At 36.5% G+C, this 26,501-nt stretch overlaps 1 protein-coding gene across 4 annotated transcripts in view; it reads right to left on the bottom strand.

Moving 5' to 3' along the window:
• Window positions 1–668: 668 nt before the first annotated feature.
• Window positions 669–26,501, bottom strand: part of LOC134667891 (hexokinase type 2) — a 35,958-nt gene continuing 10,125 nt past the window's right edge. For 2 of the 4 annotated variants that reach the window (XM_063525289.1, XM_063525290.1), the window contains exons 2-9: window positions 11,900–12,062; window positions 11,642–11,823; window positions 11,389–11,562; window positions 10,303–10,402; window positions 9,511–9,700; window positions 9,212–9,417; window positions 7,024–7,250; window positions 669–3,365 (exon numbers count right to left, since the gene is read on the bottom strand). In XM_063525289.1, coding sequence (XP_063381359.1) covers window positions 3,276–3,365; window positions 7,024–7,250; window positions 9,212–9,417; window positions 9,511–9,700; window positions 10,303–10,402; window positions 11,389–11,562; window positions 11,642–11,823; window positions 11,900–12,062 — 1,332 coding nt within the window. In that variant the 3' untranslated portion in view covers window positions 669–3,275. Of the gene's footprint in view, window positions 3,366–7,023; window positions 7,251–9,211; window positions 9,418–9,510; window positions 9,701–10,302; window positions 10,403–10,998; window positions 11,099–11,388; window positions 11,563–11,641; window positions 11,824–11,899; window positions 12,063–13,177; window positions 13,353–26,501 lie in introns of those variants that run through there. The other 2 variants (XM_063525288.1, XM_063525287.1) reach the window with 2 other exon arrangements.

Here is a 26,501-nt window from a genome sequence, read left to right as displayed (position 1 = left end):
GTTTTAATCTTCTGTCGAAAGATGGTAGTAAATTTACAGTGGCTACATAATTTACTTTGACAATCCGCCTCTATACCACAGAATAACTAATACACTCTATTCTCTGTGTTAGTAGGTAGTAAGTTATTCATACTAGGCTATATTATTAGTATAGACTTGAGCGACCTTGGCGGTAATTTAGCGTCCGGTGGTCAATAGCAAAAGGAGCTCTGAAAATGTAATATGAGAGAGCGCAAAACGTGACATTTATAATACGACGAAAGATATAAAAAAATCTGAAAACACGGTGGCTAAAAAATAACTGCATTCCCGTTGCTAGGGAGGTTCTGGCATTATACTGAGCAACTTTTGCAATGGGACCAACCCAAAAATCGCGGATTATATAATTATCCTCCCTTAGAAAACGGACCAGCCAAAATGTATGAAACAGGCAAAGTCTTTTTTTCGCGATTTCGTGGCTGTACTTACCATAGTGAAAGTTGCTCAGTATAATGCCAAAACCTTCCTGGCAATGGGAATGCAATAATTTATTAGCCATCCTGTATATCAACGGTGCAAGGCAAATGTGCTATTTTAAAAAAGTTATGAACCACATATGAATGGCGGTGGTCGGAGAGGCTACGAAGGGCCAGCGTATAGAGTGACAGTATCGGAATAAATTAAAGATAGTCGGTAAATTTATATAAATTTATTCTTGAAATAAGTAACATTGCTCACAGCTCTGACACAAAAAAAGAGCTATCTACATTCATTATCTCTTTCACATAAATTATTTCGTGATTTCATGATATTTAATATATAGAAATCTATTCATAATTACAATTTACACAATGTGTAATGAAGCAATAACCAAATCGGGCGCCAGGCCATACAAACAAAAATCTAAACCTATTTATTACATACAACGGATCCATGATTATTGTCTCATAATGACATATGTGATATGTGTGTACATTTCTGCTGTTTGGGTTAGATTTTCAATGAATTCATACGACTATAAGTACTGAACCTAGGAGCTTTAAAAGCCCTATGGAATGTAGAACTAGCCGTTTCACGCGGACACAGATGTAGTGTTGTAATGTAACTCATTAAAATATACACAATACTGCTCAAAACAAGTCATGATTCAGATGAATCAAAGGTAAGTATACTAAATTTAGTCAGTTTATTTGTGCATTCTTCGGGTGATTGGATAAATTTTTAGAGTCTGAATAAGATTTTGGAAACTTAAAACGGTTTTCTTGTTTGGAGCTTTGAGCAAATCATATACATGATTAATAATAGGTATACAACTTAGTAAATTAAGAGCGCAATAATTTCACTCGATAGAACTCAGTATTATTTTTAGTCTGCTAAGCTAAATATATAACAGACTTTTATTATTATCTATTTAGTATGCGCTGCGTAGATACCAAATATCTTAAAAGAGTACTTAATTCTAAATAATTTAAAATAACAACTGCGTTACACATAGCATGCAATGCGGCAAACTCATACTGACAATACGCAATATACGTATACGTACTTAAAAATGCACCTATTGAAAACTAGGAACTACTAATGATGTTATGAATTAAAAGGGCATACGTGACGGTAGTAATTAAGTAAATATTCCGAATATACATTTTAAAAACAACTAGATGTTTCCACAATTTTGCCTTTTGTACCTAATTTTTAAACTATTCATTATCTCTATATATGTCATTGTTTTTGTAGATATTATTAAGTAACTATGTCAAACATATCTATCACCAAAAATTAGACCTTTAAGATAACAAAGACCAACGAAAAATCTTTATAACATATTTCTAGCTCTATCACAGTTAAATATCAATAAACTAAAGTTAAATTAATGCAGTGTTTTCAACCTGGGATTACATCCGTCATTTTTGGATCATTTTGTAAAATTTCCTGACAGTAAGTGAATCAATAAACAAATACGAACTAAAAGAAATTGCAAACTACCTTTGTGTTATGTTATACTTAGAACCTACCTATTTGGATGCCAGTTGATAGACAAATGAGAGTGATTACTTGTGGTATCCTATAAATGGAATGATCAAAAACAATGGCTCACTACACTTACAATATCCGCAGAGACGTAACTGAGATTCTCGTGTAATGTTACATACAATAATATATGTTACCTATAAGTCCTCTAAATAATTTCTTATGGCATCACAATGCATAAGTCTTGGACTTAGGGTCTTGTGCTAAATATTCGTTTTTTTTGTTAATGATTCGTATAAAAATACTTAAATAAATATGGTATCAACAGATAGTTTGCTTTTCGTATGTGATGTTCTGTATAAGACTAATAATCTATTTAACAATATTTCTTACTAAAAGTTCAACATCATTATAAAATACAAGAGCTTTCTCTCCGTTAAAGTACATTTTTTATCTACTTATTGCTAATAAAAGGAAACATATCGCTGATGGTTGGGCCAGATCTCTGCATCGCTGGCTACGAAACTGCGAACGGGAATGCAGAGCGCGCAGACCGACACTAAGATCAATATTATTACAAGTGTAAAAACCAGGACAAGCAGATGGATAGTGTTCAGTCTTTCACAAATACCTTCAATAAACCAAGGGTGAAAAGAAAATTAAGACTGAAGAAGATGTAACAACAACAGATAACTTAATCCTGGATGGTGACTAGACTAATTACAAATATAAGTACAATAAGTAAAATCTTTTCGACATCGATATAAAAGTTTTTAAGTTAGGATCTTAGTGTCCATCTAAAATGTACTTTTGGGACAGAGGTACACATAAGCTGAAGACTTTTTAAAACATCGCCGGAAGCGATCTTTGTATTTACTGACCCATAATACCCATATGGATTTGCATACCATTAAAATGCTCCGACCACTAGAGGCGATTTCCCTAAGATATATTTGAGACCAATAACATTGTATTAAATCTATCTAACCGTCGTCAGACCGGACAAGCGCAATCGCGTCTTTGGTGCGCTAGTTTAAGGCTATAATACTCTACATTATCCTAATTATGTAACCCGAACGCATGGGAGAATAAAGCTGATTTAGTACCGTTAATTCCGTCCCACAAAAAAATAAACAGATGTCCAGCATCTAGTCCGGGCTGTTTCCATCAGATCGAATAAATACTTTGGTCACAACTGTTAAAAATGTTAGAAGCCAAAATCTTTGGGAAAGCCTCACTCGAGCTACGGCCTAACCTAGGAAACGTGAGATCCCAGCCATGTCGGTGGTGAAGGTAGGTACAGTGGGACGGAGAGAGTCAGCGGCTTACACGGCATTTTGGATCTCGCGGCACGCCACCGCCGCCACCAGCGCCGCCCCGCGCCCGCTGCCGTCCTCTGACAGCATGAGGTCAAACTGGAAACGAAAACAAATCGTAATTAAATAACCACTAATTAACAAAAATAATTGATATGATAACAATTATTATTTAATGCGTTTTATGACGGCTAGAGGTGAGAGGTTAAACAATAAACACAGCAAATTCAGTATCGGTTGCAAATTGCACTAATACGCACAATTCAAGAACTGCGCAGCTATCAATTGCTTAGAAATTGTCGCATATTTCATACAAGCAGCGAATTATATGATATCGTTGATCTTCTTCTTCTTCCTGCCCTTAGTCCCAACTTCATTTGGGGTCGGGCCTTCTTGTGCGTTTGCGCCAGGCCGGTCTGTCCTGGGTTGTCAACAATGGGATATTGTGAGTTTTTAGGTCCCTTTCGACAGTGTACCACCAAGTGGCGGGCGGTCTGCCTCTGCCTCTTGATCGCTGCGTGCTAATGTTCAGCACTGTTTTTACGGAGTAGCTATCGTCTCGCCTCATGACGTGCCCGTACCATCTTAGTCGCCCCTCCTTGACCTTCTCGGCTATTGGTGCAACTTTGAAGGAACCTCTTACATATTCGTTTCGTACTTTATCCAAGCGCGTCACGCCTCCTGCCCAGCGGAGCATTTTCATCTCTGCTGTGTGTAGCTTTTGTTCGTGCTTCTTCAAAGTTGCCCAGCATTCGGAACCGTATGTCATGGTAGGTCTGACGGCCGCCTTATATACTTTTCCCTTAGTTTTTATTGGCACTTTTCTATCACACAGAACGCCGGACAGTGTTCTCCATTTAAGCCAAGCCGTATTAACTCGATGGTCCACATCTCGATCGATTTTTGAGTCATCTGTTAGCATAGAGCCGAGGTATTTAAAACGCGAAACTTTTGGGATTTTATTGCCGTCCACTACAAGATTGCAGCCAACCTCCTCAGTTCCTCCGAAGTCGCATTCCATAAACTCCGTTTTGGTGCGGCTCACTCGTAGACCGTGTGAGGAGTACGCCTACGGTTTAATTTTTTGCTCGTATTACAGGCCACACCCCGTATATCATTTAAAATGAAAATTAAATGGAAGGTAGGTGAAACAGGTATACATCCAATTTAATACATATTACATATTATGTAACCTTCCTACGATAAGCCACCAAAAATTCTTCGAACTATGCGGAGCGATATGTTACTCGTTCTTGACATACTTTACGTTCGTAAGCAAGCTTGTGACATTGAAATAGTCTGCGAGATAGTTTCGTTGCAAACTTTTAAAAGTACTTGACGTTATTAATAGTATGATAATACTATTACTTATTCTGTGTTAATAGTTCTAGTTTTTGCTCTTTAATATCGGGCCTAGTAATTTGGTCGTTGTCACAAAATTGTTGTCACAATTGAGAATTTTCTCAGTGTAGGCTACGTAACTTCATATCATAATGATAAAGCCGACGTTTGCTTGCGCGCAAATTCAGATATAGAACTTTAACTAATAATGTCTAATAACTCTAATAAGATATTTTATTTACAACCACCAAATGTTTGTTAAAATTTGCCGCATCACGATGATCGATTCGATTGATTAAATAATTCATACCTATCAAATGATTTAACGTAAGCATATGAGCAGGTATTATTATCGTGTTTTTGAGAGCTGCCCAAACTACTTCTGTGTAGCCCTTACGTTGCACATTTTTTTGTGAAAATTAAAATCGATCCAAGGACTTGATCACGATTTACGACTGGGCAGGCTCTTTTTTGGAAGGTTTTTTTGATTATTTTCTGCGTAAGTTAGCTAGGTAGTTCGATAACCAAATGTATTTAAATATGAGTGTGAAGATCGATGAAGGGTGATTTTCCTGAAAGTAGTTGGGACCATTTGCATTCCGCTAAAACAGCTGTTGGCGCTGCATTCAGAAGAATCACCCAATGGGAAAAGGTGCAAAACGAATGTAACGTATAATGCCTCAGCAAAATCGATGGGACATCGAGCTTGAGAAGTTCTTTGTCTTTTTTAATATTACGTCTGGCAAACAAGTATATGGCCCGCCTGATGGTAAGCGGTCACTGTAGCCTATGGACGCCTGCAACGCCAGAGGTATTACATGCACGTTGCCGACTCTAATATCCCTCACCCTCGTTGAGCTAGCAGTGGCGGATTTGCAGTCTTTGCCGCCCTAGGCCCCAGGCCCTGTAGCCGCCCCTTTCTCAGCACCCATCATATTGACTACATTCTGAGTTATTTCTTGTTATCATCAGCGGATTTTTTGTCACAATTTGCCGCCCTCCAAAAAACTTGCCGCCCTAGGCCCCGGCCTACTTGGCCTTAGGGCAAATCCGCCACTGAGGCCTAGTGTTATTTGGCTGCGGCTTAATTCAAATTTAGATATAGGTATACCTTTCTGCAGTGTGACTTCAAAGTACCTACTTATAATATTTCGTCAGCGCACATCGCGTCACAGAGGTCGAGCGGTCAAAACAACGCCTTCTTTTTTCTGATAAAAACTGTTTGCGATAAGTATAGTTTTATTTGTCGGGCATAGTCCGCCTTTGGAACGGGTTTATCGTAATTCGATAAACTTGTTATTGACGAGGGGGCTCGTCTTGGTCACTTCGGACAAGTGATATCGAGGAAGGTCCAAAGGCCGCTATCAGAGTGATTGCGCGGATTTATTAGTTCTAATGCGTGGGTGGTATACCTAGTGTAGATTGCGTTGTGTTTACTAATGGGGTAATTAGATATTTAAGTTTCACAAAAAATATTGCAGCTATTTTCCTCATTTATAAGAAAATACCTACGAAGCTGTATAGAACGAAATCCACTTCCGTCATCCGTATTCCCTGATTAATGCAATCTAAGTTTTTCAACGAGGGTTTTATTTTCCGCTTCCGATTAAGCGTGACTATATTAGTTAATTGTCAGTCAATTTGCAAAAACGTAGATACTAAGGAAAACTAACTATTCACTACCAGATCTAAACTAGATAAAACTAGTACGTATATAATTTTATTGTAAGAATCGTTTTTTTCTACGCTCAGTTATTTTTCCTTAAAAAACTGTTACCCACTTGATTTACGCATTGGCTTATACAACGATTAGAGTAGGGTTGCTTAGGTTATCATTTAATTGGCCCACTAGTTTATCAATATAATTGTATATCATTATTTTTTGTAAGAATCGTTTTTTCCACGCTCTTTTGTTTTTTCCTTAATTAACTGTTACCCACTGGATTTACGCATTGGCATATACAATCGATTAGAGTAGGGGTGCTTAGGTTATCATTTAATTGGCCCACTAGTTTATCATTTGCAGAAGCCTTCATTATATTTCGAACTGATATAATAGAAGGCTAAGGATCTTTAGTGTTAGGTATATTAGGCAAGACGAAGGGCGCGATGTAATCGAAGTTTCTTAGCAAATAATTATAATTAATTGTCTGTTTACTCGTGTAAAGGCCGATAAGAAAAACAAAACACACACAGTAAATTAGGTACTTAATGGAAATAATGCCGAAATGGAAATGCTTTGCGACACTTGTCTGACATAGCCCTGGAAAAAATCATCCAGATCTCTGAGGCAGTGCCGCAGAGGCTGCACCAAGGCTTCGGTTGGATGAAGCATAAAGGTTGCCACGCAGTGGCAAATGAAAAGTCTAAGAGTCCTTTGATTAGGAAAAACAAGCACTGAAGAAGTTTGTCTCACCTGTAGCCCGGGCCGGATCAGCTGTGTGATCTTCTCGCACATGAGCGCGTGGAAGTGCGGGTGGAACCTGTAGACGGAGCCGTCGATGCCGACGGTCACGCGCGGCTCGCCCATCTTGTTGATGAGGACCGCGAGCCCGGCCGACACGAGGTGCGCGGCCCGCCGCGAGACGCATTCGCACACGTGTCGCACGGCCGCCATGTCAGCCTCCGTCGCATGGTCCAACCCTGGAATTACAGAACATTATATTGTAGATGCTGTTGGCAGCGAACACGTGCTATAGATACACTCGTTGAAACCGTAGATCGATGACGAGCCGATTTTTGTCTGACCAGATTTACGGCCAATGTCAGACCAGACAGCAAGTAAGTTTCGTACCATCGGTGTATCTTGGCATTTCGTGCTTTCGAAAATAAAAGAAACTAACAGTCAAAATATACCAATCAGTGCTGGATGGTCTTGGATCGATGGAAGTAACGGGGAGAAAACGTTTTTCCTGTAGACAAATTTCCAATGTCTTACGAAGAACAGAATATTAATCGTTATTAATCGATATTTTTTACAGAACTTGGAATATTTTTACACATTATAATGAGTATAAAGACACTAACCGAAAGCTAGACCGAAGGCAGACCATGCTTACTGTATACTCAAAAATGTTAATAAACCTAAAACTACGCGAACTTGCGTCAGTCACTTCGTTAGTTTAGTAGTTAATAAGGACTCCAAGGACGTTTTGTTAGCTGTATTGACCTGTACCAATTAGAGTTCCCTTCAAACAAACGGGTCATTAATGTTGGCGGCATATTTATAGACTTTGATTGGATAGATATTAGATAGAGGTTTTGTAATGTATTGTGTAGCACCGCGGTAAGCCGTGATGTTGATATGTATATTGGTTAGAAATCGAAGAAAATTTTAAAGTATTTAGTTCATGCACAATCATAGGTAGGTAATAGGTATAGGTAGGTTTTTGATCCTACCCCTACGGGTTTTTTAAAGGCAATTCAATCGCGTTTCACATGGTATAAAAATACAATGTAAAAAATTGGGTAATGTACGGAACCCTTGGAACGCGAGTCCGACTCGCACTTGGTCGGTTTTTTTACTACCTACAGCTATTATGCGTAGGCAAAAGGCAATAAAGATTCGTTGTTTTAGAGGTAAAGAGATAAGCACTGATTATTATATAAGATATATGTAGTGTCGTCGGTCGGCAGGGATTTACTTTTCTCTAATAATATGCAAACCCAAGTAGTAATTACATTAGTTACTCATTCAAACAAGATTACACTCCCATTTTTATTCGCCGGGTTTCGTGAAAATTTACCCTCGAATATTAAAGGTAAACTTGTTGATGTTTATGTTCTAAATCCATATTGATTTATGTCGAGTCACTTTCACTAAGTATGTATGGTACGAATCCAACGCGAAATCAACCTACAGGCAGTAAAACAGTTATCACGAAGTTTTTGTTCGTAGATACTGAAAACGAATTCCGTCACAAAAAAACTATTGACGTCACCAACATTAGCTTACGGGGACAGTAACCTTTTTTTTAGCGATAATCGTGGAATATTTTAGTTTACACATTGTTTTTTTCGTCTTAAGTATATATAGGTAATACAAGTTTTTCATTGCTTTCGTTCGTCTTGTGTATACCTAACATACGGCCTGACTATGTATAATGTGATGTAATATAGTATAGTCTGCAACTTATGCGCAATATTCATCAGGTAGCTTATGTAACCTAACATGTGTACCTACCGATGCCTAGCAGTTTTTATCATAGATCGTTTCAACACTATAAAAAGACCAGTCATCCATCACAACCACTTGCTGCTAACTAACTGACGATACAAAATGATTTGCCATAAAATAAATCAAAGACAATGGCATGAGTGTTCCTTGTGTTGTAACAAATTTCTAGAGCCTGTATAAATATACATAGGTACATATACGGCATCATATTAATAGCGACTATTAAACGAAAACAGATCAATTGTATCGAGATTGGCTCTGATGGATGTGCTGTCATAGTAATATCACTCCCTTTGACTGTCGTCTGTCTGTCGTCAAGTGTGAGTCGCGTAGCGCACATTTTGGTTCGTACGCGGATAGTGCAATAGTAACAATATATTTGTGACTCAAGCCCGTTTGCAAAAGCTACAGTTGGCATATAACTTACCCAATTCCTCAAGCACCTCCATGCAGCTCGTGAAATCTCCTGGTTTGTCAGACTCAATTTCAGAAACGTATTTAGTGTAGAAGCTGCCTCGTTCGAAGAAAAGGTCCGAGCCGCGACCTCCAAAGAGTAGACCCATCCGCGTGAACTTCACGAGCGCAAGACGGACTAGTTCTCCCAGATACATGCCAGATATCATCTTCTCCTGGCTGAAACGAAACATTAAATTTAAAAAAAATCAGTACACATTACAGGGAAGGGTATCTCGTTAGTACTAAAAACTGTACGTGTTACCGACTCACATTTGTTTGCCTGGATTAACGGAATGTTGGTCGATTTCGCGGTCGAACTCTGTGCGTACAAAGTCAAGTGCTCCATCATCTCCAAATGCTCCCCACTCTGTGTTTACAACCATGTCTTGTTTACTCAAGCCACCTTCAAATTGCTCACAGGATTCCGTCTTCTCAACATAGCACGCGTTGCTGCCGGTACCTAATACGTAAAAATCAAGGATTAAAAACATTTGCAGCAAGATATTCGTTAATAAAAAAGCGTTAATGACAGCAAACAAAAACTCTTCTAAATAAATGCAAAATCATGCCAGTGTGTACTTTGATCGTTGTTAAGTCTCACGAAAATTACAAAGCCATTTTCCCACACACTTGTTGTCAATAACTAAAGTAACTGAGGCGTAAATTGAAGTTTTATATTTAGCATTACTACAAGCACATTAGTCAGTATTTTTCATTTATGAAAATTCTGGCCTGTTTTACGCTTGATTAACTCATTGTCATTCATAATAATTTTGCTCACTGGAGTTAAATTTAGAATTTGGTTTAATTTAACATGCAATTCATGCTTTAAAAATATTAATAATGTCATGTATGTTATGAGAGTTAGAAGTAGATACTGTAGATAGGCAGAAGAGTCTTAACTAAACACACGTCGTCGTTTGATTATGATTGAAGATGACGGCGAACTGACGTCAAAATCATTTGATTTCCACGTGTGTGAAGTTGTAAACTCAAGCGCATTAGACACATAAAACAACAGGAAAGCACACCACCACACGCCAATAAACAAGGTAAACCTACCAACGATGAGTCCTATTTTGCAGTTGTGGTTTTTCCACGCGCAAGACATCAATGTACCCGTGGTGTCATTCAGAATAGCGCATATGTCAATCTGTACGTCCTACAAGAGTGAGAACACATGCGTTTAGGAATAGATATGAAAAATAAAATTATTCCAGTTTGAGTTGAGTTGGATGCAGAGTTGTGAATCGACCTCATGTTGAAGATGATTTTAGAGGCTTTCGAGTTTATTTATAGCAACTCAGTTGTCAGTTCGATCATAAAAGAACAATTTATTAATGAATGTATCTCAAAAAATACTTGTAGGTATACATTTCAATTTAAAAAGTGGATTACTACAATTACCTAATGTAAAATTTTGTTAAACAATTGAATTGGACTTCATCAATTGGAGAAACCGAAAACATAAAAAGCTGCATTCTAATTAGAACCAAACAAGCTAATGTGCATGAAACTAAAAGTAACTGTAGAAAGGAACTCTTCTGTTAAATCAAAGAAAAGTCGTAGAAATATCTAAGTTATTTTGTGTGCGACTGCGATTAAATATTAATCAATAGGATTAAACTGAAACAAATGATCGACCATAGGTACTGAGTTGTCATAAGTTGTCAAGAAAGCCTCTACTGGGCTCTCATTTCGGTTGCCAGATTCATGCGTTACATCGAAGATAGAGAGCTGGTATCATCGTCAACTCACCAATTATCAAGCCTATCTTGCAATGACGTTCCTTATGTGCACATGACAAAAGAGTGCCGGTGGCATCGTTAAGGATGCCCATCACAGATAATGAAAGATCCTGTAAAATTACTTCTTATGTACATTTCATCGCAATGATGTGGGCTAGGAAGACTGCAAATTGCAAGAAACTATAAATGTTACTACAACAGCCTCTGAAGCTTTTTCGGAGGGCACAGGAAACTTGCAACTTTCTGAAGAAAAAGGTATCATTCTTATACCTATGTCATGCCATTGCATCAATGAGGAGAACTGCACAGGATTGTTTTCAATTATGTGATACTGAGGGTTTTCTCTAACTACCTATTTAAACTAAAAGGAGTGATATTATTTAAGGTATTTGATACTTACTCCACGTCTCGCGATGGCGTCTTTTAATCCCTGGACGACATCTGTGCCGACAACGCCAGAACAAGAGAATCCTTTGGTCCAACGTTGTAAAATGCCTTTCGTGAGACCAAGTTGTTTAAGTGGGAAACTGAATGTGAATCCGAGCGCCAAACGTTCTTCATACACCCCGTGTTCCTAACAACAAACCAGCATTTAAATTAAGAAATGTTTTTATTTCGTAATTATTTTTTTATGTTATCTAAATGTTTTATACCTTCATAAAATTGGCTAAGCACTCGGCTATGTGATCGAACAGAGCTATCCCAGTACCAGTCATGATGTGTTGAGGTATGGCATAAATTTTGGACTGCATGTCGAAGTGATTATCACCTAAATTTATTATTAATACTCTGAAGTTGGTTCCGCCCAAATCTAACGCCAAAAATTTACCGCGTTCTGAAAATAAAGAAATATAAGTCTTTGTCTTCTAGCCTACGAAATTAAAAATTGTTTTGATTGGATGCAAGTTTACCTTTTCCATTGGGTAAGTCTTGAATGTAAGTGATCCAACACTTGACGATGGAGGATTCATGGGTATCTCTGCCGAGACCTTTCTCAATGGCGCTGTGGAGGCGCACCATGATCTCCCGTAGCTGCTTGTCGGACCACTGGAAGATCTCGCATTCCTCGCGGATCTGCAAGGAAGAGAAAACCGTTTCAGGATCATGTCCCCCTGCCCGGCTGGTGATATGAACGACAGGGTATATGCAATAATGGAAATAACCCATTATGTCCATAACGGAATGTAGAGAAAAATCATTTTGTGGAATATCCAGGTGGGCACAGGGCTATTGCTATACATACACCTTAATCTTTTTTTTATCAAATGCAATTCGTAAGTTTGACTAAGACCTACGGCGTTATCTCTTCATTGCAAAATTTGCGGCTTGATAAAATGTAAGTCTGAAAAGTAATTTGTTATTATAATCTATGAGACAGGATTACCCACGACCTCCGGTTGTGAAAGTCGATCACAATATAAATATGTATTTTACATACGATATTAAAATATCATGTGGAGAACGTAACATGAACTTGGACTTGAGATTACCGTGTGTTTAGTACGTCCTAAGCGGCTGCACGTGTAATTTGCACTTGTTCGAGCTGTGGGGCTTGGGGCTGCACGATTGTAAATATTATTTGCGGTTTAAATAAGTTGTTGTGATAACATGTGATCAGCAATATGATCTTACACTTTTACTGGTTTTTTTATGATAATAAAGTCGGCCATCACATCGCATCTTAAGCTAAAATTAATGGTTATGCTGGAATAGTACTTAATCATGTAAAAGGATGGTTTTCCTTTAGTACGATTACGAAAAGAGATAAATGTACTTAGTTTCCTTATTTTACATGCAACAATAGGTACACCATGCGTCATAGCACTCACTGCTTCTGTAGATTAGGTAACGAATTGGTAAATGTTCGTAAAATTCGTGAAAATGAAAAACTTTTAATCACAATATATTCATAAGTTGAATTGAAAATACTATACTTAAACTTCGTTGAATTTGCCTAATATATTAAAACATAAGAGATTTTACATAATCCTTCACTGAAACTGGATTGCATTATGCGCGGATGCAAAACGAACGAGCAAGATAGGAGACTCGTTCTTTATCGTGAACAAGTTCCACAAGGTCAAAGCGGTCATTATAACTACTGTTACTTTCCAATTCAAACCAAAGTTGCCGGCTAGTAAAATTAAATTTAAAATCAATACACATATAATAAAACAGAGGACACTCACCTTGGGTAGATTATTGATAGCCATGCCCATTTTGATTAGTTAAGTAGTATTTCTATTCTTATACTAAATACACTGCGAGTGTTTGTGTTCTGTGTATAAGCTGGCACAACACACACGATGCGCACGACACGTCCGACTACGCGCGCAAAGAATTGAGGAATACGGCCGGTGGCCGTCGAACGCGATCTAGACACGCGGCAGCGTGTCAAGCCAAGTTCAAGCAAAGGAACTGGCTAGCCAGCGCCAAGTGTAATATTACACGAACCACTTGGTGCCACTTTTGACCCTTCTATAACTCAAAACATCTTTAACGTAAACACATAAAACTACGTGTGTTTAATTATATCCATAAGGACATCTAGAAGCCCAAATTTCATGAAGCTAGCTCAAACGGTTATAAAGATATGAAGGTCAAAAAGTCGTAAATTTTAAGACTGACTGACATACCTATAGTACCTAAACCTAACCTACTTCCAGATGACCTAGAAGGATGAAATTTGGAATCCAGCTCAGTTATTGTGTGAAAGCGTAGGAAAAAATCTAAAAATTAAAAAGGGTTATAAAATAGGGGGGGTCCCCATACAAAAAAACCATTTTTTATTGTGACTGACATATAAGTACCTAAACCTAACCTACTTCCAGATGACCTAGAAGGATGAAATTTGGAATCCAGCTCAGTTATTGTGTGAAAGCGTAGGAAAAAATCTAAAAATTAAAAAAAGTTATAAAATAGGGGGGGTCCCCATACAAAAAAACCATTTTTTATTGTGACTGACATATAAGTACCTAAACCTAACCTACTTCCAGATGACCTAGAAGGATGAAATTTGGAATCTAGCTCGGTTATTGTGTGTAAGCGTAGGAAAAAATCTAAAAACAAAAAAAAGTTAATAAATAGGGGGGGTTCCCATACAAATTTCTTTTTTATTGTGACTGACATATAGTACCTAAACCTACTTCCAGATGACCTAGAAGGATGAAATTTGGAATCCAGCTCGGTAATTGTGTGTAAGCGTAGGAAAAAATCTAAAAATAAAAAAAGTTAAAAAATAGGGGGGTCCCCATACAAAAAACCTGTAATACGCGCTAAACAACCGGCCAACGGTGTGTCGTTGGCGGCGCGCGGCACCACATAATTAATACAAAGAACAGAAGTAAAAAACATGCAGCGGAAACACAAGAAAAAACATTAAATCTCAATACCTGCCTAGTTTTCTTTACAAAAAGTATTGATATCCCATCAAAAACATAAATGTAAAAAAGGAGAGCCAAGTTCAATACAAAAATATTGCTGGCTGTGGGGTTCGCCGCAAAAAGAATGGAGATTTAAATGAGTGCCAAGTTCTATGCAAAATCCAAATATGTATTTATAGGAACAAAATAACATTATAAACAAGTATTAAACTCTATTTCTTTGCTTTATTGGATACCTATAACAATTGCTGTTATTAAAAAAAAATGTGAGATCTTAAAGTAGGTTAGATTTGGCTTGGCCAGTTTTTATCAGAATTACAAAATATATATGTTGAATAACTTTATAAAATGACTGATGTAATGAAAACTGGCCAAGTCAAATCTAACCTGCTTTAAGATCTCGCATTTTTTTTAAATAACAGCAATTGTTATAGGTATCCAATAAAGCAAAGAAATAGAGTTTAATACTTGTTTATAATGTTATTTTGTTCCTATAAATACATATTTGGATTTTGCATAGAACTTGGCACTCATTTAAATCTCCATTCTTTTTGCGGCGAACCCCACAGCCAGCAATATTTTTGTATTGAACTTGGCTCTCCTTTTTTACATTTATGTTTTTGATGGGTCTATTCAATAGCGCGCTCTTTTCATTCATACGTAAGTCATGACGAATTACTGTCTTCTCACTCTACTATACCTAAAACCCGGGCATAAGAGCAGCTCAACCTGATTTTACAAAAATGTCAGCGAATGCGATTCAAATTCAAATGATTTTGCGACTGACACTTGTCTTTGAGGTACCATGTAATTTAATTTTTATGGGATTTAGTATTTTTATCCTTTTGTATAACGGATATGTTTATCGCATGAACCCAGACGAGCCTCTCTGTGTTTGCTTGTGATTGGTCGGCGCGTGGGCTCGCTCAGGACGTCATACACATTCCTCGACCTCTATTTATAATTGCGTTAGTATGGGTGCAGTTATCGCTAAAACTCCAACATGCGAGGCTGGTCGTTGTAGCCGATGGTATACAGTTATTTTGCAATTTTTGTAAAATCTCTGGAGTCGGAATTGCGAATTTCTGCTCGCTTAATGGTTACATCAGAAGTGGCAGGCCTTTTATGTGCTTGAGTGTCTAAAATAATTATTTGAACTGAATTCATTAGCATACGAAGCAAATCAAGTTTAGCGACTTTAGCGTGAAGAAACTCGTTAATTTACATTATGGCTCTCGGTTTTGCATCTACCTATATTATATTATTTATTTTAGTTTCCATGCAAAGTTGAGTTGTTTTTGTATGTAACTTGTTATTGTAATCTTCAAGATGTTGTTATTGCAATTGGATCTTTCTGAGTAATCAGAATGAACTTTATTTTTTATTCATTACAATTGCACTAAATAACCTTGATAAGATAATAATTCACTTTTGGTTATTGAATTATAGGAGTCTGCCTATAGTGCCAATTATCATTCAAAGTATGGTATGAGGTGAATAAACTAAAATTTTAAGAGGTTGAAGGAGAAGATTTTAGCGCGTCTCTAATGGACAAAAATCTAATAATAAACGTATGTTTGCTTTGCTCGGACGTCAGGATGAACGCACGCTGAACCGTTTCTTGGCATAGTCTGTTGTTTATTTTAGATACCACCTCGTGACGACGCCGCCGTTTTGACAATGCACGCAACTGAATAGGTACACACTTACACAGTTAATGGTAGCGGATAATGGTCAACCATTACATCTTTCAATTTAATACTGTCCGCGAAACTGCATTACCCGAATTTATACTTTGCGTAAGTAGTGACTTTATAGGTCATACTGAAAATCTTTTATAATGGGACCAAGGACGTAATCGCGAAATAAAATTTGGCTATCCGATCGAAATCAGCGACATCACAATCATCACATCAGCCGGAATGTATACAATTTTACGTATGTAATTTTATTGTTTGTAGCAACTCAGTGAAACCTACGAGAACTAGAGATAGACGATAAACTACCGCAATGACGGGTGTAAATAAAACAAAACCAAAGTTATAAAGAAAAACAAGTTTCCTAAAAGTTTATATGCGGACATTAAGTAATAAAATACTACATAACTACTATAACTAGTCGACATTAAAGAAATCATTAATTCGCCAGGAAATAAAACTGCGCTCAAACTTGGTAGGAATGCGGCTCCTAAAGGCCATAGACTTTTTATAACCGATGTGAATGTAATTACTAAATGTATCTATAGGTAGTTGCCTAGATACCTAGTTACGGATTGATACACGATCACTGGGGCGCCGAACGGATTATAAAACTGTCACGTTGTGGACAGATCTCCATGGTGACGTTGTGGACAGATCTCCATGGTAACGTTACGTAATGTAATGGTAATGTATTCTTATGACGTTATCACGCAAAATTATCGTCCGTAAACCGACTTTACAGACAACCATATATTCTTTTTAATACAATTAAATACATATTGTATCAGCTGATATAAATTCACCTGCAAAATAAAATTGTTGATATTGAATCTTTATTATTCACAGACGCGGGTGTGGTTTTTCGAACCCGCTTAATTGATAATATGTACATAGTATGTACGTATACATAATTACGTACCTACTAAGTTTGCGAATTGATAACATTGAATAAAAGAACTTCAGTATAAATAATTATCGCATGATTTTAAACTTTATAATATTGGTGACAAACGTTGTTTTTCAACTGTTTTGTTTTCGGATTTAACGCATTAAAATTTTACCACAGGATTTATTGAGCACAGACGCCTAGTCGTGGTACTCGAGTCGGTTTAATCACTGATAAAACTCCATATCGGTTTTGAGATAGCATTAATAGCGATTCATGTAGATGATAATGTGATGATAATAATTATCTGAGAAATCGGGACTTTTTAAATAACCTTCCTGAATAAATGACACAGATACCCCACTGGCGTTCTGCTGTTTTTTTGCACCCCACGCGGTCACGCACATGGATGGTAGGTAGTTTAATTTTTTTTATACATGTGTACCAATTTTAATATGTAATTAATACTAATGTACGTGCCTATTGCATAGAATTTCCTAAATTAATGATGGATGAATGTTTATTAAGTTTTTTTTTGTTTCAAAGATGTACCAGTAGTATTTGGATGAAGAATTAATTGTTGATCTTTCTAAGCATTTCTAAGGTTCAAGCTTATTTGGTTGTCAATACTAACGGTTCGAAATGTCCAATGTACAATGTAAAGTAAATCCTGAATGGCTCAACAATTAAAGTTCAGGACTGTACTTACTAAGCTATTATCACAGAATAAATAATAGTACTATACTTCGTTTTTTTAGCATTAGAAATTAGGTAAACAATCTTGATGTGTCTTTTAATTGAAAAACACATTTTAAAAATAAGTTACGGCAAATATGTATCAATTATGACTCTAATACGATCATTTATATTCTTCTGCTTTCATAAGTAATAGTTATGGATTTTTAAAAAGCGTTTTTCAATTAAAAGACTTGTCAAGATCGCTTACCTTCTTTCAAGTTCTTTCTAATGCTAAAAAAAACGAACTATAGGTACTTACAGAAAACTCACTCTAACAAAACGCGTCTGTCACGATCAGCACAGATATGGCCGCCAGGTGGCGACAGCGCCACGCGCGGCTTATGCTGGCAAACCCCAAAATTGGGGTCGAACGGATGTACATTTATCTACCCAGGGCCGGATTAACCCTAAGTCAAAGTAGGCAACTGCCTAGGGGCCCCGCCTCGGCTAGGGGGCCCCGGCGGCTCAGCGCGCACCAAATAAAATTTTGTTCCATAGGGTCAAAATTCATGAGTAAATTTTTTATTCTTATAATAATGAGTATGCTTTGTTATTGTTTATTTTCCATCCATTCTTTAAATTAATGAAATATTGTAATAAAATTTAAGCAATACGTTACATTTTACAGGGCGTATTCTGCGTACCTGTTGTAAAGTTGTAATAATAGGGGTTTTCAGGAAAAATGGTTTACTTTTTTTCGAAAAACCAACAACTTTTGGATTATTTCGTCTCAGAATCACGATGACTATTGATAAAAACAAAGAAAAAGAAGAACGTGTCCCCAGTTTTTCATAGGGATGCTTGACCTTCAGTCCTTCACCTTCACTTTTTACCTTAATTTACCATTGGTTTGTGATCCACATCTCCTCTACTTCAGCTTAGCCTTTGGCCTCGCTGCGCCAAGCTCGTCCTGCGGTCACGCTTTTTAATGCAATGGACATTGGTTCGTGTCTGTGCTCAACTATTTATCCTGAAGCCTGATGAAGCACGGCTTTGACTTCGCATGAAAGCTCGCCTCACTGGGGCACTTCGGACTTTTAGGCCCAGATGAAGATCGATACCCGGCCTTTTAACAAGCTTTCACAATTAGCGATATTTTTAACAAAAAATTTCGCGCTCGCTGCGCTCGCGTTTATTTTTGCTTCTTTACGATAGCTTACGCAGTTCAAGTGTTATACGTGTTTATACGTGTTAAGTTTAGACGTTTAAAATAAAACTTGCACTGCGAGTGCTATCAAAATTGTGGCAGGCTTATCTTGGTCTAACTCTAGTAATTTAAGTAATTTTAACATATGGAAATTCTTCATTATTAGGTTTTTTCTAATCATGTGACTTGGCGTTTGGTCTTATGGTCGGACAATCGCTGTTCAGCCTCGCAAAATATTAACTATTGAGAAAATGAACTTTGCGACACTAGTTGAGTTTAGCCTTTAGCCTCGCTTTAAATTTGCCATTAGAGGTAGATAGGAAAGTGACGCTGAAGCTCACATCTTTGGTATTCCACTGGGAATTGGCCTTAAGCCTAAAGGGCTCTCCCCACACTTGACACGACGCGGAATCGGCAAAAACCGATAGAATAAAGCTTTCTGTCCACGCAATAAGAGCGAAAAAGACATCGTTCGATTTGGATCGGCTCGGCCGACGCCTGAAGATTGAAATTAAAAACGCAAATAGAATTGACTGTAGGGGGCCCCGAGCCTCAGACTGCCTAGGGGCCCCGACATGCTTAATCCAGCCCTGTATCTACCTGTAGCAAAGCGACGAAATCGCGGAGTGAGCCACGCCTGCTATTATGTATAGCTACATATGGTTCAAGTAACGTATGACGGAAATAATTATTTCGACGTAAACAATATACCAATCAGAGATGCGAAAAATACTTTATAAAAAGTATTTAAATACAAAATACAAATACTTCCTTGATATAACTATTTCAAATGCAAAATACAAAATAGTTTTTGAAAATGTATTTAAATACAAAATACTAAATAGGTATTTTCAAAATACTTTTTAAAAATACAAATACTTTGCGATAAAAAGTACTCTTGAGTAGTGAATACCTAGTCTGAATTAAAAAGTATTACTTACTCGGAATTTCCGAGTTGAAAAGACTCTCTTTATTATTTGAAATCAATCCTCCATCTTAAGTGCAAATTTCTAGTTGTTTGCTCATATGAACCAGTAGGATGTATGGATGATGGTTTTTAACGGCCAACTTTTAAAGCATTAATTTGTAATGTTTTACAGCTAGTATAATGCCCCTCGTTAGTGTGATGAAAACGTCTCGTTTGAGTTTCACCAGGGCAGAAAAGTTTGTTCTCCTCTTGTGCCTTGAAACCCTCACAACACTCAAGATTCCACTTTTTTAACCACTCGCTACGCTTGTGGTCATGTGCGGCGTTACTAAACAGATTCATTCAACAGTTCCATGTTAAAAGAATGAGAGAGTTGCCAGGATTGTAACATCAGAAGAGATTGTAACTCCTACCTACATTACCTACTAACTATAAAGTATTTTGTATTTTGAAAATAGAAAATAGGTCCCAAAAACTATTTCAAATAAAATACAAAATAGTTTTCTTCAAAAGGTATTTAAATACAAAATAGGTATTTTGCATTTTGTATTTGCATTTTAAATACAAGTATTTCAAATAAGTCACATCTCTGATACCAATATATGGAGGAGACAGTAGGAGTTGCATAAAAAATATAGATATACATATATGTATATACATTTCTTGGGGGTCTTCAGTATAATGTTCATGTAATGATTCCTGAATTTCATGATTTATGATTTAAAAAAAATGATTTTATGAAGCAGGTTTATATTTTTCTTACTTTTTTTTTGTTATGACATTTCCTATCTGTTATGACGTTTCTAAATTTAAAAACCTAGCATAGGAGTTGCAGGTAAATTATTTCCCAAGTACAAAGTGACCTCTAGTTGGAATGTTTAATTAACCGCTATTGAAGAAAATCAAACTCAATATTGAAATTGACAGTCAATTTAAACGCTGGTCAGACGAGGCTTGCTACTTTATTGATCTTATTGACTTGTGTGATTTGTAGAGACAAACTAATAGGGGCCACTCAGCATCCGTCTGGTTTTGTTCTACGACCTAGATACTACTACATAACTATATAGCTGTACATAGTTCTGTTGTTCCAAAATTTCGATTGATCTTATTGAACCAGACAATACTTATCTATCTATCTATCTATATATATAAATGCAAGTGTCCTGACTGACTGACTGATTCATCAACGCAGAGCCGAAACTACAAAAGCCAGAAAGTTGAAATTTGCACACCAGATTGCACTTATAAAGTGTACAAGAGATAAGAAGCGATTTTGAGAAATTCATCCCCTAAGGGGGTTAAAAAGGGGATGAAAGTTTGTATGGGGTTAAAGTTTTCTTTTAAGCTAGGAATTTGAAACTTCGTAAAAAGATATGTAATTAAAAGACAAGAAAACTAATTTCAGCGTTTTTGAAAATTCATCCCCTAAGGTGGTGAAAAAGGGGTTGAAAGTTTGTATGGAAATCAAAAAAAATTTCGAGTGGTGGACTTGAATCTTTGTATTTAGGGATATTATTAGAAGACAGGAAAAGTAATTTCAGCGTTTTGTAAAATTCATCCCCTAACAGGGTTAAAAAGGGGTTGAAAATTTTAATCCATTACAAATGCTTTGAAACTTCGTAGAAAGGCATAATAGCCGATTACAAAAAAAAAGTGATTGCAACGTTTTTGGAAATTCAACCCCTAAGGGGGTTAAAAAGGGATGAAAGTTCGTCTTCGGGTGCAAATTTTATTTTAAGCTAGGAACTTGGAGCTTTGTAAAAATGTATCAAATTTAAATACAAGAAAACTAATTTCAGCGTTTTAGAAAATTCATCCCCCAAGGTGGTGAAAAAGGGGTTGAAAGTTTGTATGGATATCAAAATTTTTTTCGAGCGCGTGACTTGAATCTTTGTATTTGGGGATATTATTAGAAGACAATAAAAGTAATTTCAGCATTTTGTAAAATTCATCTCCTAACAGGGTTAAAAGGGGATGAAAGTTTGTATGGGGTTGAAGTTTTCTTTTGAGCTAGGAATTTGAAACTTCGTTAAAAGATGTATTATTAAAATACAAGAAAACTAATTTCAGCGTTTTTGAAAATTCATCCCCTAAGGTGGTGAAAAAGGGGTTGAAAGTTTGTATGGAAATCAGAAAAATTTTCGAGTGGTGGACTTGAATCTTTGTATTTAGGGATATTATTAGAAGACAGGAAAAGTAATTTCAGCGTTTTGTAAAATTCATCCCCTAACAGGGTTAAAAAGGGGTTGAAAATTTTAATCCATTACAAATGCTTTGAAACTTCGTAGAAAGGCATAATAGCCGATTACAAAAAAAAGTGATTGCAACGTTTTTGGAAATTCAACCCCTAAGGGGGTTAAAAAGGGGATGAAAGTTCGTCTTCGGGTGCAAATTTTATTTTAAGCTAGGAACTTGGAGCTTTGTAAAAATGTATCAAATTTAAATACAAGAAAACTAATTTCAGCGTTTTAGAAAATTCATCCCCCAAGGTGGTGAAAAAGGGGTTGAAAGTTTGTATGGATATCAAAATTTTTTTCGAGCGCGTGACTTGAATCTTTGTATTTGGGGATATTATTAGAAGACAATAAAAGTAATTTCAGCGTTTTGTAAAATTCATCTCCTAACAGGGTTAAAAAGGGGATGAAAGTTTGTATGGGGTTGAAGTTTTCTTTTGAGCTAGGAATTTGAAACTTCGTTAAAAGATGTATTATTAAAAGACAAGAAAAGTAATTTCAGCGTTTTAGAAAATTCATCCCCTAAGGTGGTGAAAAAGGGGTTGAAAGTTTGTATGGATATCAAATTTTTTTTCGAGCGCGGGACTTGAATCTTTGTATGTGGGGATATTGTTGGAAGGCAATAAAAGTAATTTCAGCGTTTTGTAAAATTCATCCCCTAACAGGGTTAAAATGGGTTTCAAATTTTTAATCCATTACTAATGCTTTGAAAATTCTTAGAAAGGCATAATAGCCGATTACAAAACAAAGTAATTGCAACGTTCTTGGAATTTCAACCCCTAAGGGGGTTAAAAAGGGGATAAAAGTTCGTCTTCAGGTGCAAATTTTATTTGAAGCTAGGAACTTGAAACTTTGTAAAAAGGTATTAAATAAAAATACAAGAAAACTAATTTCAGCGTTTTTGAAAATTCATCCCCTATGGTGGTGAAAACGGGGTTGAAAGTTTGTATGGATATCATACATTTTTTCGAGCGCGGGATTTGAATCTTTGTATTTGGGGATATTATTAGAAGACAAAAAAAGTGATTTCAGCGATTTGTAAAATTCATCCCCTAACAGGGTTAAAATGGGGTTCAAAGTTTGAATCCATTACAAATGCTTTGAAACTTCTTAGAAAGACATAATAGCCGATTACAAAAAAAAGTAAGTAATTGCAACGTTTTAGGAAATTCTACCCCTAAGGGGGTTAAAAAGGGGGTGAAAGTTCGTCTTGGGGTGTAAATTTAATTTTAAGCTAGGAACTTTAACTTTTTGCAAAAAAAGGTATTAAAATAAAAAACATGAAAACTAATTCAAGCACTTTTAGTAGTATGGAGACCAGATATTTTGTGAGTGCGGAACTTTAATCTTTGTATAAGGGCATAGGTACCTATTATGAGAATACAAGAAAAGTAATTTCAGCAACCAACATCAAAATCCACTTGAAATAAAACTTCATACAACTTGCTAATAAAGAAAAGTACTTAATTTCAACATTGCTTGGATATGAAAATTATAGGTACTAAAGATGTAAAATGTTGAAGATAAGATTCCACGCGGACGAAGTCGCGGGCAACAGCTAGTACTACATATTTCGGGTAGGCAGGTGTGTACACACATTTATTTCATACAGATGTTTTGATCCCTTCAAGCTTTTTCGTATTTAATAGGGTTTCTATTTTTGTCTTGTTTTGGGCAATATCTGTCACTTCTAGCAATATGCTCCTCAAAATTACTGTTTCTCGGTTTCGATACTTTCGATAACGGAACGATGTGCACTATCTTCCGTATTACGTCGGGCAAATTGTACCTACTTCTAAAATCTAGATTAGCTACAATTAGTTCTATAATCCATAAAGCTGCATTCGTTCAGGCGAAATAAATGGATTCAGATAAGATTACCATTATCAGGGAAAAACCTCATGAGTAACATCATCGAAGCCTATTAACATCGCTGTTAGCGATGTGACGAGTCGACTTTTTTTCGATTCGAATCATGCGAATCGATTCGGCCACTGATCCGAGTTGAAATTCGAACTGACTCGACTCGACGGTTTGCGTGGTTCGCGACAAGGTCACGGGCCGCGGAGCCGCAAACGAGTCAAGCGGCAGTTGTTGTAAACAGAACCTTCAGGGCACCGAATTAAGGTTTATTTTTCAATGGCCATACTAGCAGTGAACTCGACTCGGGATGGCGAATCAAGCGGCAGTTGTTGTAAAAAGAACCTTCGGGCTATCGAATTAAGGTTTATTTTTGAATGGCCTTAGCGTAGCGTTGACTCGGCTCGGAGAGTTGGTGAATTGGCGATTCATTCGCCGAGTCAGCGGATCGGATACCAAGTTACCAGTCAGTTTAGTGGCCGAGTTGATTCGGATTGCCAATAGTCTTGATTCGAATCAACTCATCTGTAGGTTGATTCGGATTATTCGAATCAGATAACTCGACTCGCCCATCGCTAATCGCTGTATTAGAAGGAAAGGCTATAGATTATTGTAAAGAACCGCCAATTAATTGAGTTTTGTCTGATAGCAATTATCATCGAATTATTTGTACAAACATTTCTCAGAAGTTGACGATAAGACGAGCTGTAGATAATGTAAACCGGTTATATCCAACTGCCTTGCTAATATGACGCTAATTAGAAACACTACGTTGAAGTCACGACCACGACACGAAATTATCACAATGTTAGAATTCATAAACACTAATCCTTATTTCTTATTTATGGAATAATAAATCCTATGATATGAGCATACGTCGGACTCCAGCGGGCATTTTCGTGGCATGTCAAAATGATAGGTAAGGTTCGCAAATCAATCAATTCACCTTCGAGTATTTGTACTTAGTATTTGGTACCTAGTATTTATAATGTGAAATTCCAAATATCATAGCAACTAACTGCGTTATTTATTTATAAACGTACTTGGACTACACATAAGTCAAAATGGCGAAAAAGTTCGTTTGGCTTTATCCGTCACTCAGACAATTGCAGCTGTGAGAAAGGAACAAAACAAATGAGTTAACTGGGCATGTCAAGTTCTATGAACACGGCTATGTTACAAATACTAGGTACATTATAATACTCGTAAGTTAAGATTTTTTTGTAAACCTTACCTTGCCCTCAAACTGCCCCCCATAGTCCGACATTTGGATATAAGGTATGTGTACTATTTTATCAGTTAACAGCTTATGCAAGCATATAAGTTCTTTTGTAATTGAGCGTGTCGTTACTTTTATGACGCTATATAGTAATTTAGTACATCAATATATGTAGATAAGAGTACATACATACTTACGCAGGTAAATGTTTTTAATCTTAGATCCATCTTTATTGTGTGACGGGTAGTTAATAGTAACTCATTACTAGTCATTACGTGAGATACTTACTGTAATTTTTAATTCGGCTGGATGCAAGATAATTAAGTATACTGAACACCATTAATATGTCAATGCGTTCTTGATCTTTTACTCTAAAAAAACAATACGTATAGGTAGGTACCTAACGGTAAGAATTTATTTACTATTGCCTTTCTAATGTGTTTCTAAAAACTTGAATATGATGTTGATTTACATAAAGAAAGTGCTGTTGTTGAATACAAAATTGTTGTTTTTTATAATTTGTATTTCTTTTAGTTTATAATTTATATCATGACACGTACCAGTACCTACAAGTAGAACTTCAAATGACCGTGAATGATATAGGTAAGTAGGTACTTATATAGGTATAGCTAGGTATATTGTAATAGAAACCTGAATTATTTTCTATTTTATCTGCATTGCCATTCTTAATATGACTTCAAACACATTTCAACTTGATACAATAATATAAATATGATGGATTATGCAAGGTTAGGGAAAAAGCGCAAAAGCCCTTAAAGGTTTTCCCTTCTGGCCGCTACCGTAGGGTTGCCATAAGTGTGGGGGCTCAGACCGGGACATTTAACGAAAACCGGCCAAGTGCGAGTCGGACTCGCCTTCCAAGGGTTCCGTACATTACACAATTTTCAACAATGTATATTTTGATGTGAAACGTGAGTGAAATGTTTAAAAAAGACCCGTAAGGGACGATCAAAAACTAAGTTATAACGACGCACGCTTGACTGCATATTTCTAATAGGTTTTTCTGTCATCTATAGGTCAGGAACTATTTAGTATTTTTTTTTTAATTTTAGTAGTTTCGGAGATAAAGAGGGGAAGTGGTAATTTTTTGTCTATTTACTTAAATTACTTCTAAACTATTAATCTTAAAATTATTAATAAAATATATTTGAGATTCCCACAGCTCTATCACTTGATATATAACACCATATAGTTTGCAAAACTTTGTTTATTAAGTGTCTCATTTACCCCCCAATAAGTGCCCCCTATGTTTAAAATTCATTTTATTTACGTTACATGTCCGTCTTCGGGTTATAGATTGACATAGTATATGTGTACCAAATTTCAACTTGACCGTCACAAATAATGTAGGTACGTAAATGAAAACGCGAGCGAAGCGAGCGCGAAATTTTTTC

This window comes from Cydia fagiglandana, chromosome 10 (assembly GCF_963556715.1).
Source record: "Cydia fagiglandana chromosome 10, ilCydFagi1.1, whole genome shotgun sequence".
In the NCBI taxonomy this organism is placed as follows: domain Eukaryota; kingdom Metazoa; phylum Arthropoda; class Insecta; order Lepidoptera; family Tortricidae; genus Cydia; species Cydia fagiglandana.
This window is presented reverse-complemented; position numbering and strand designations above follow the sequence as displayed.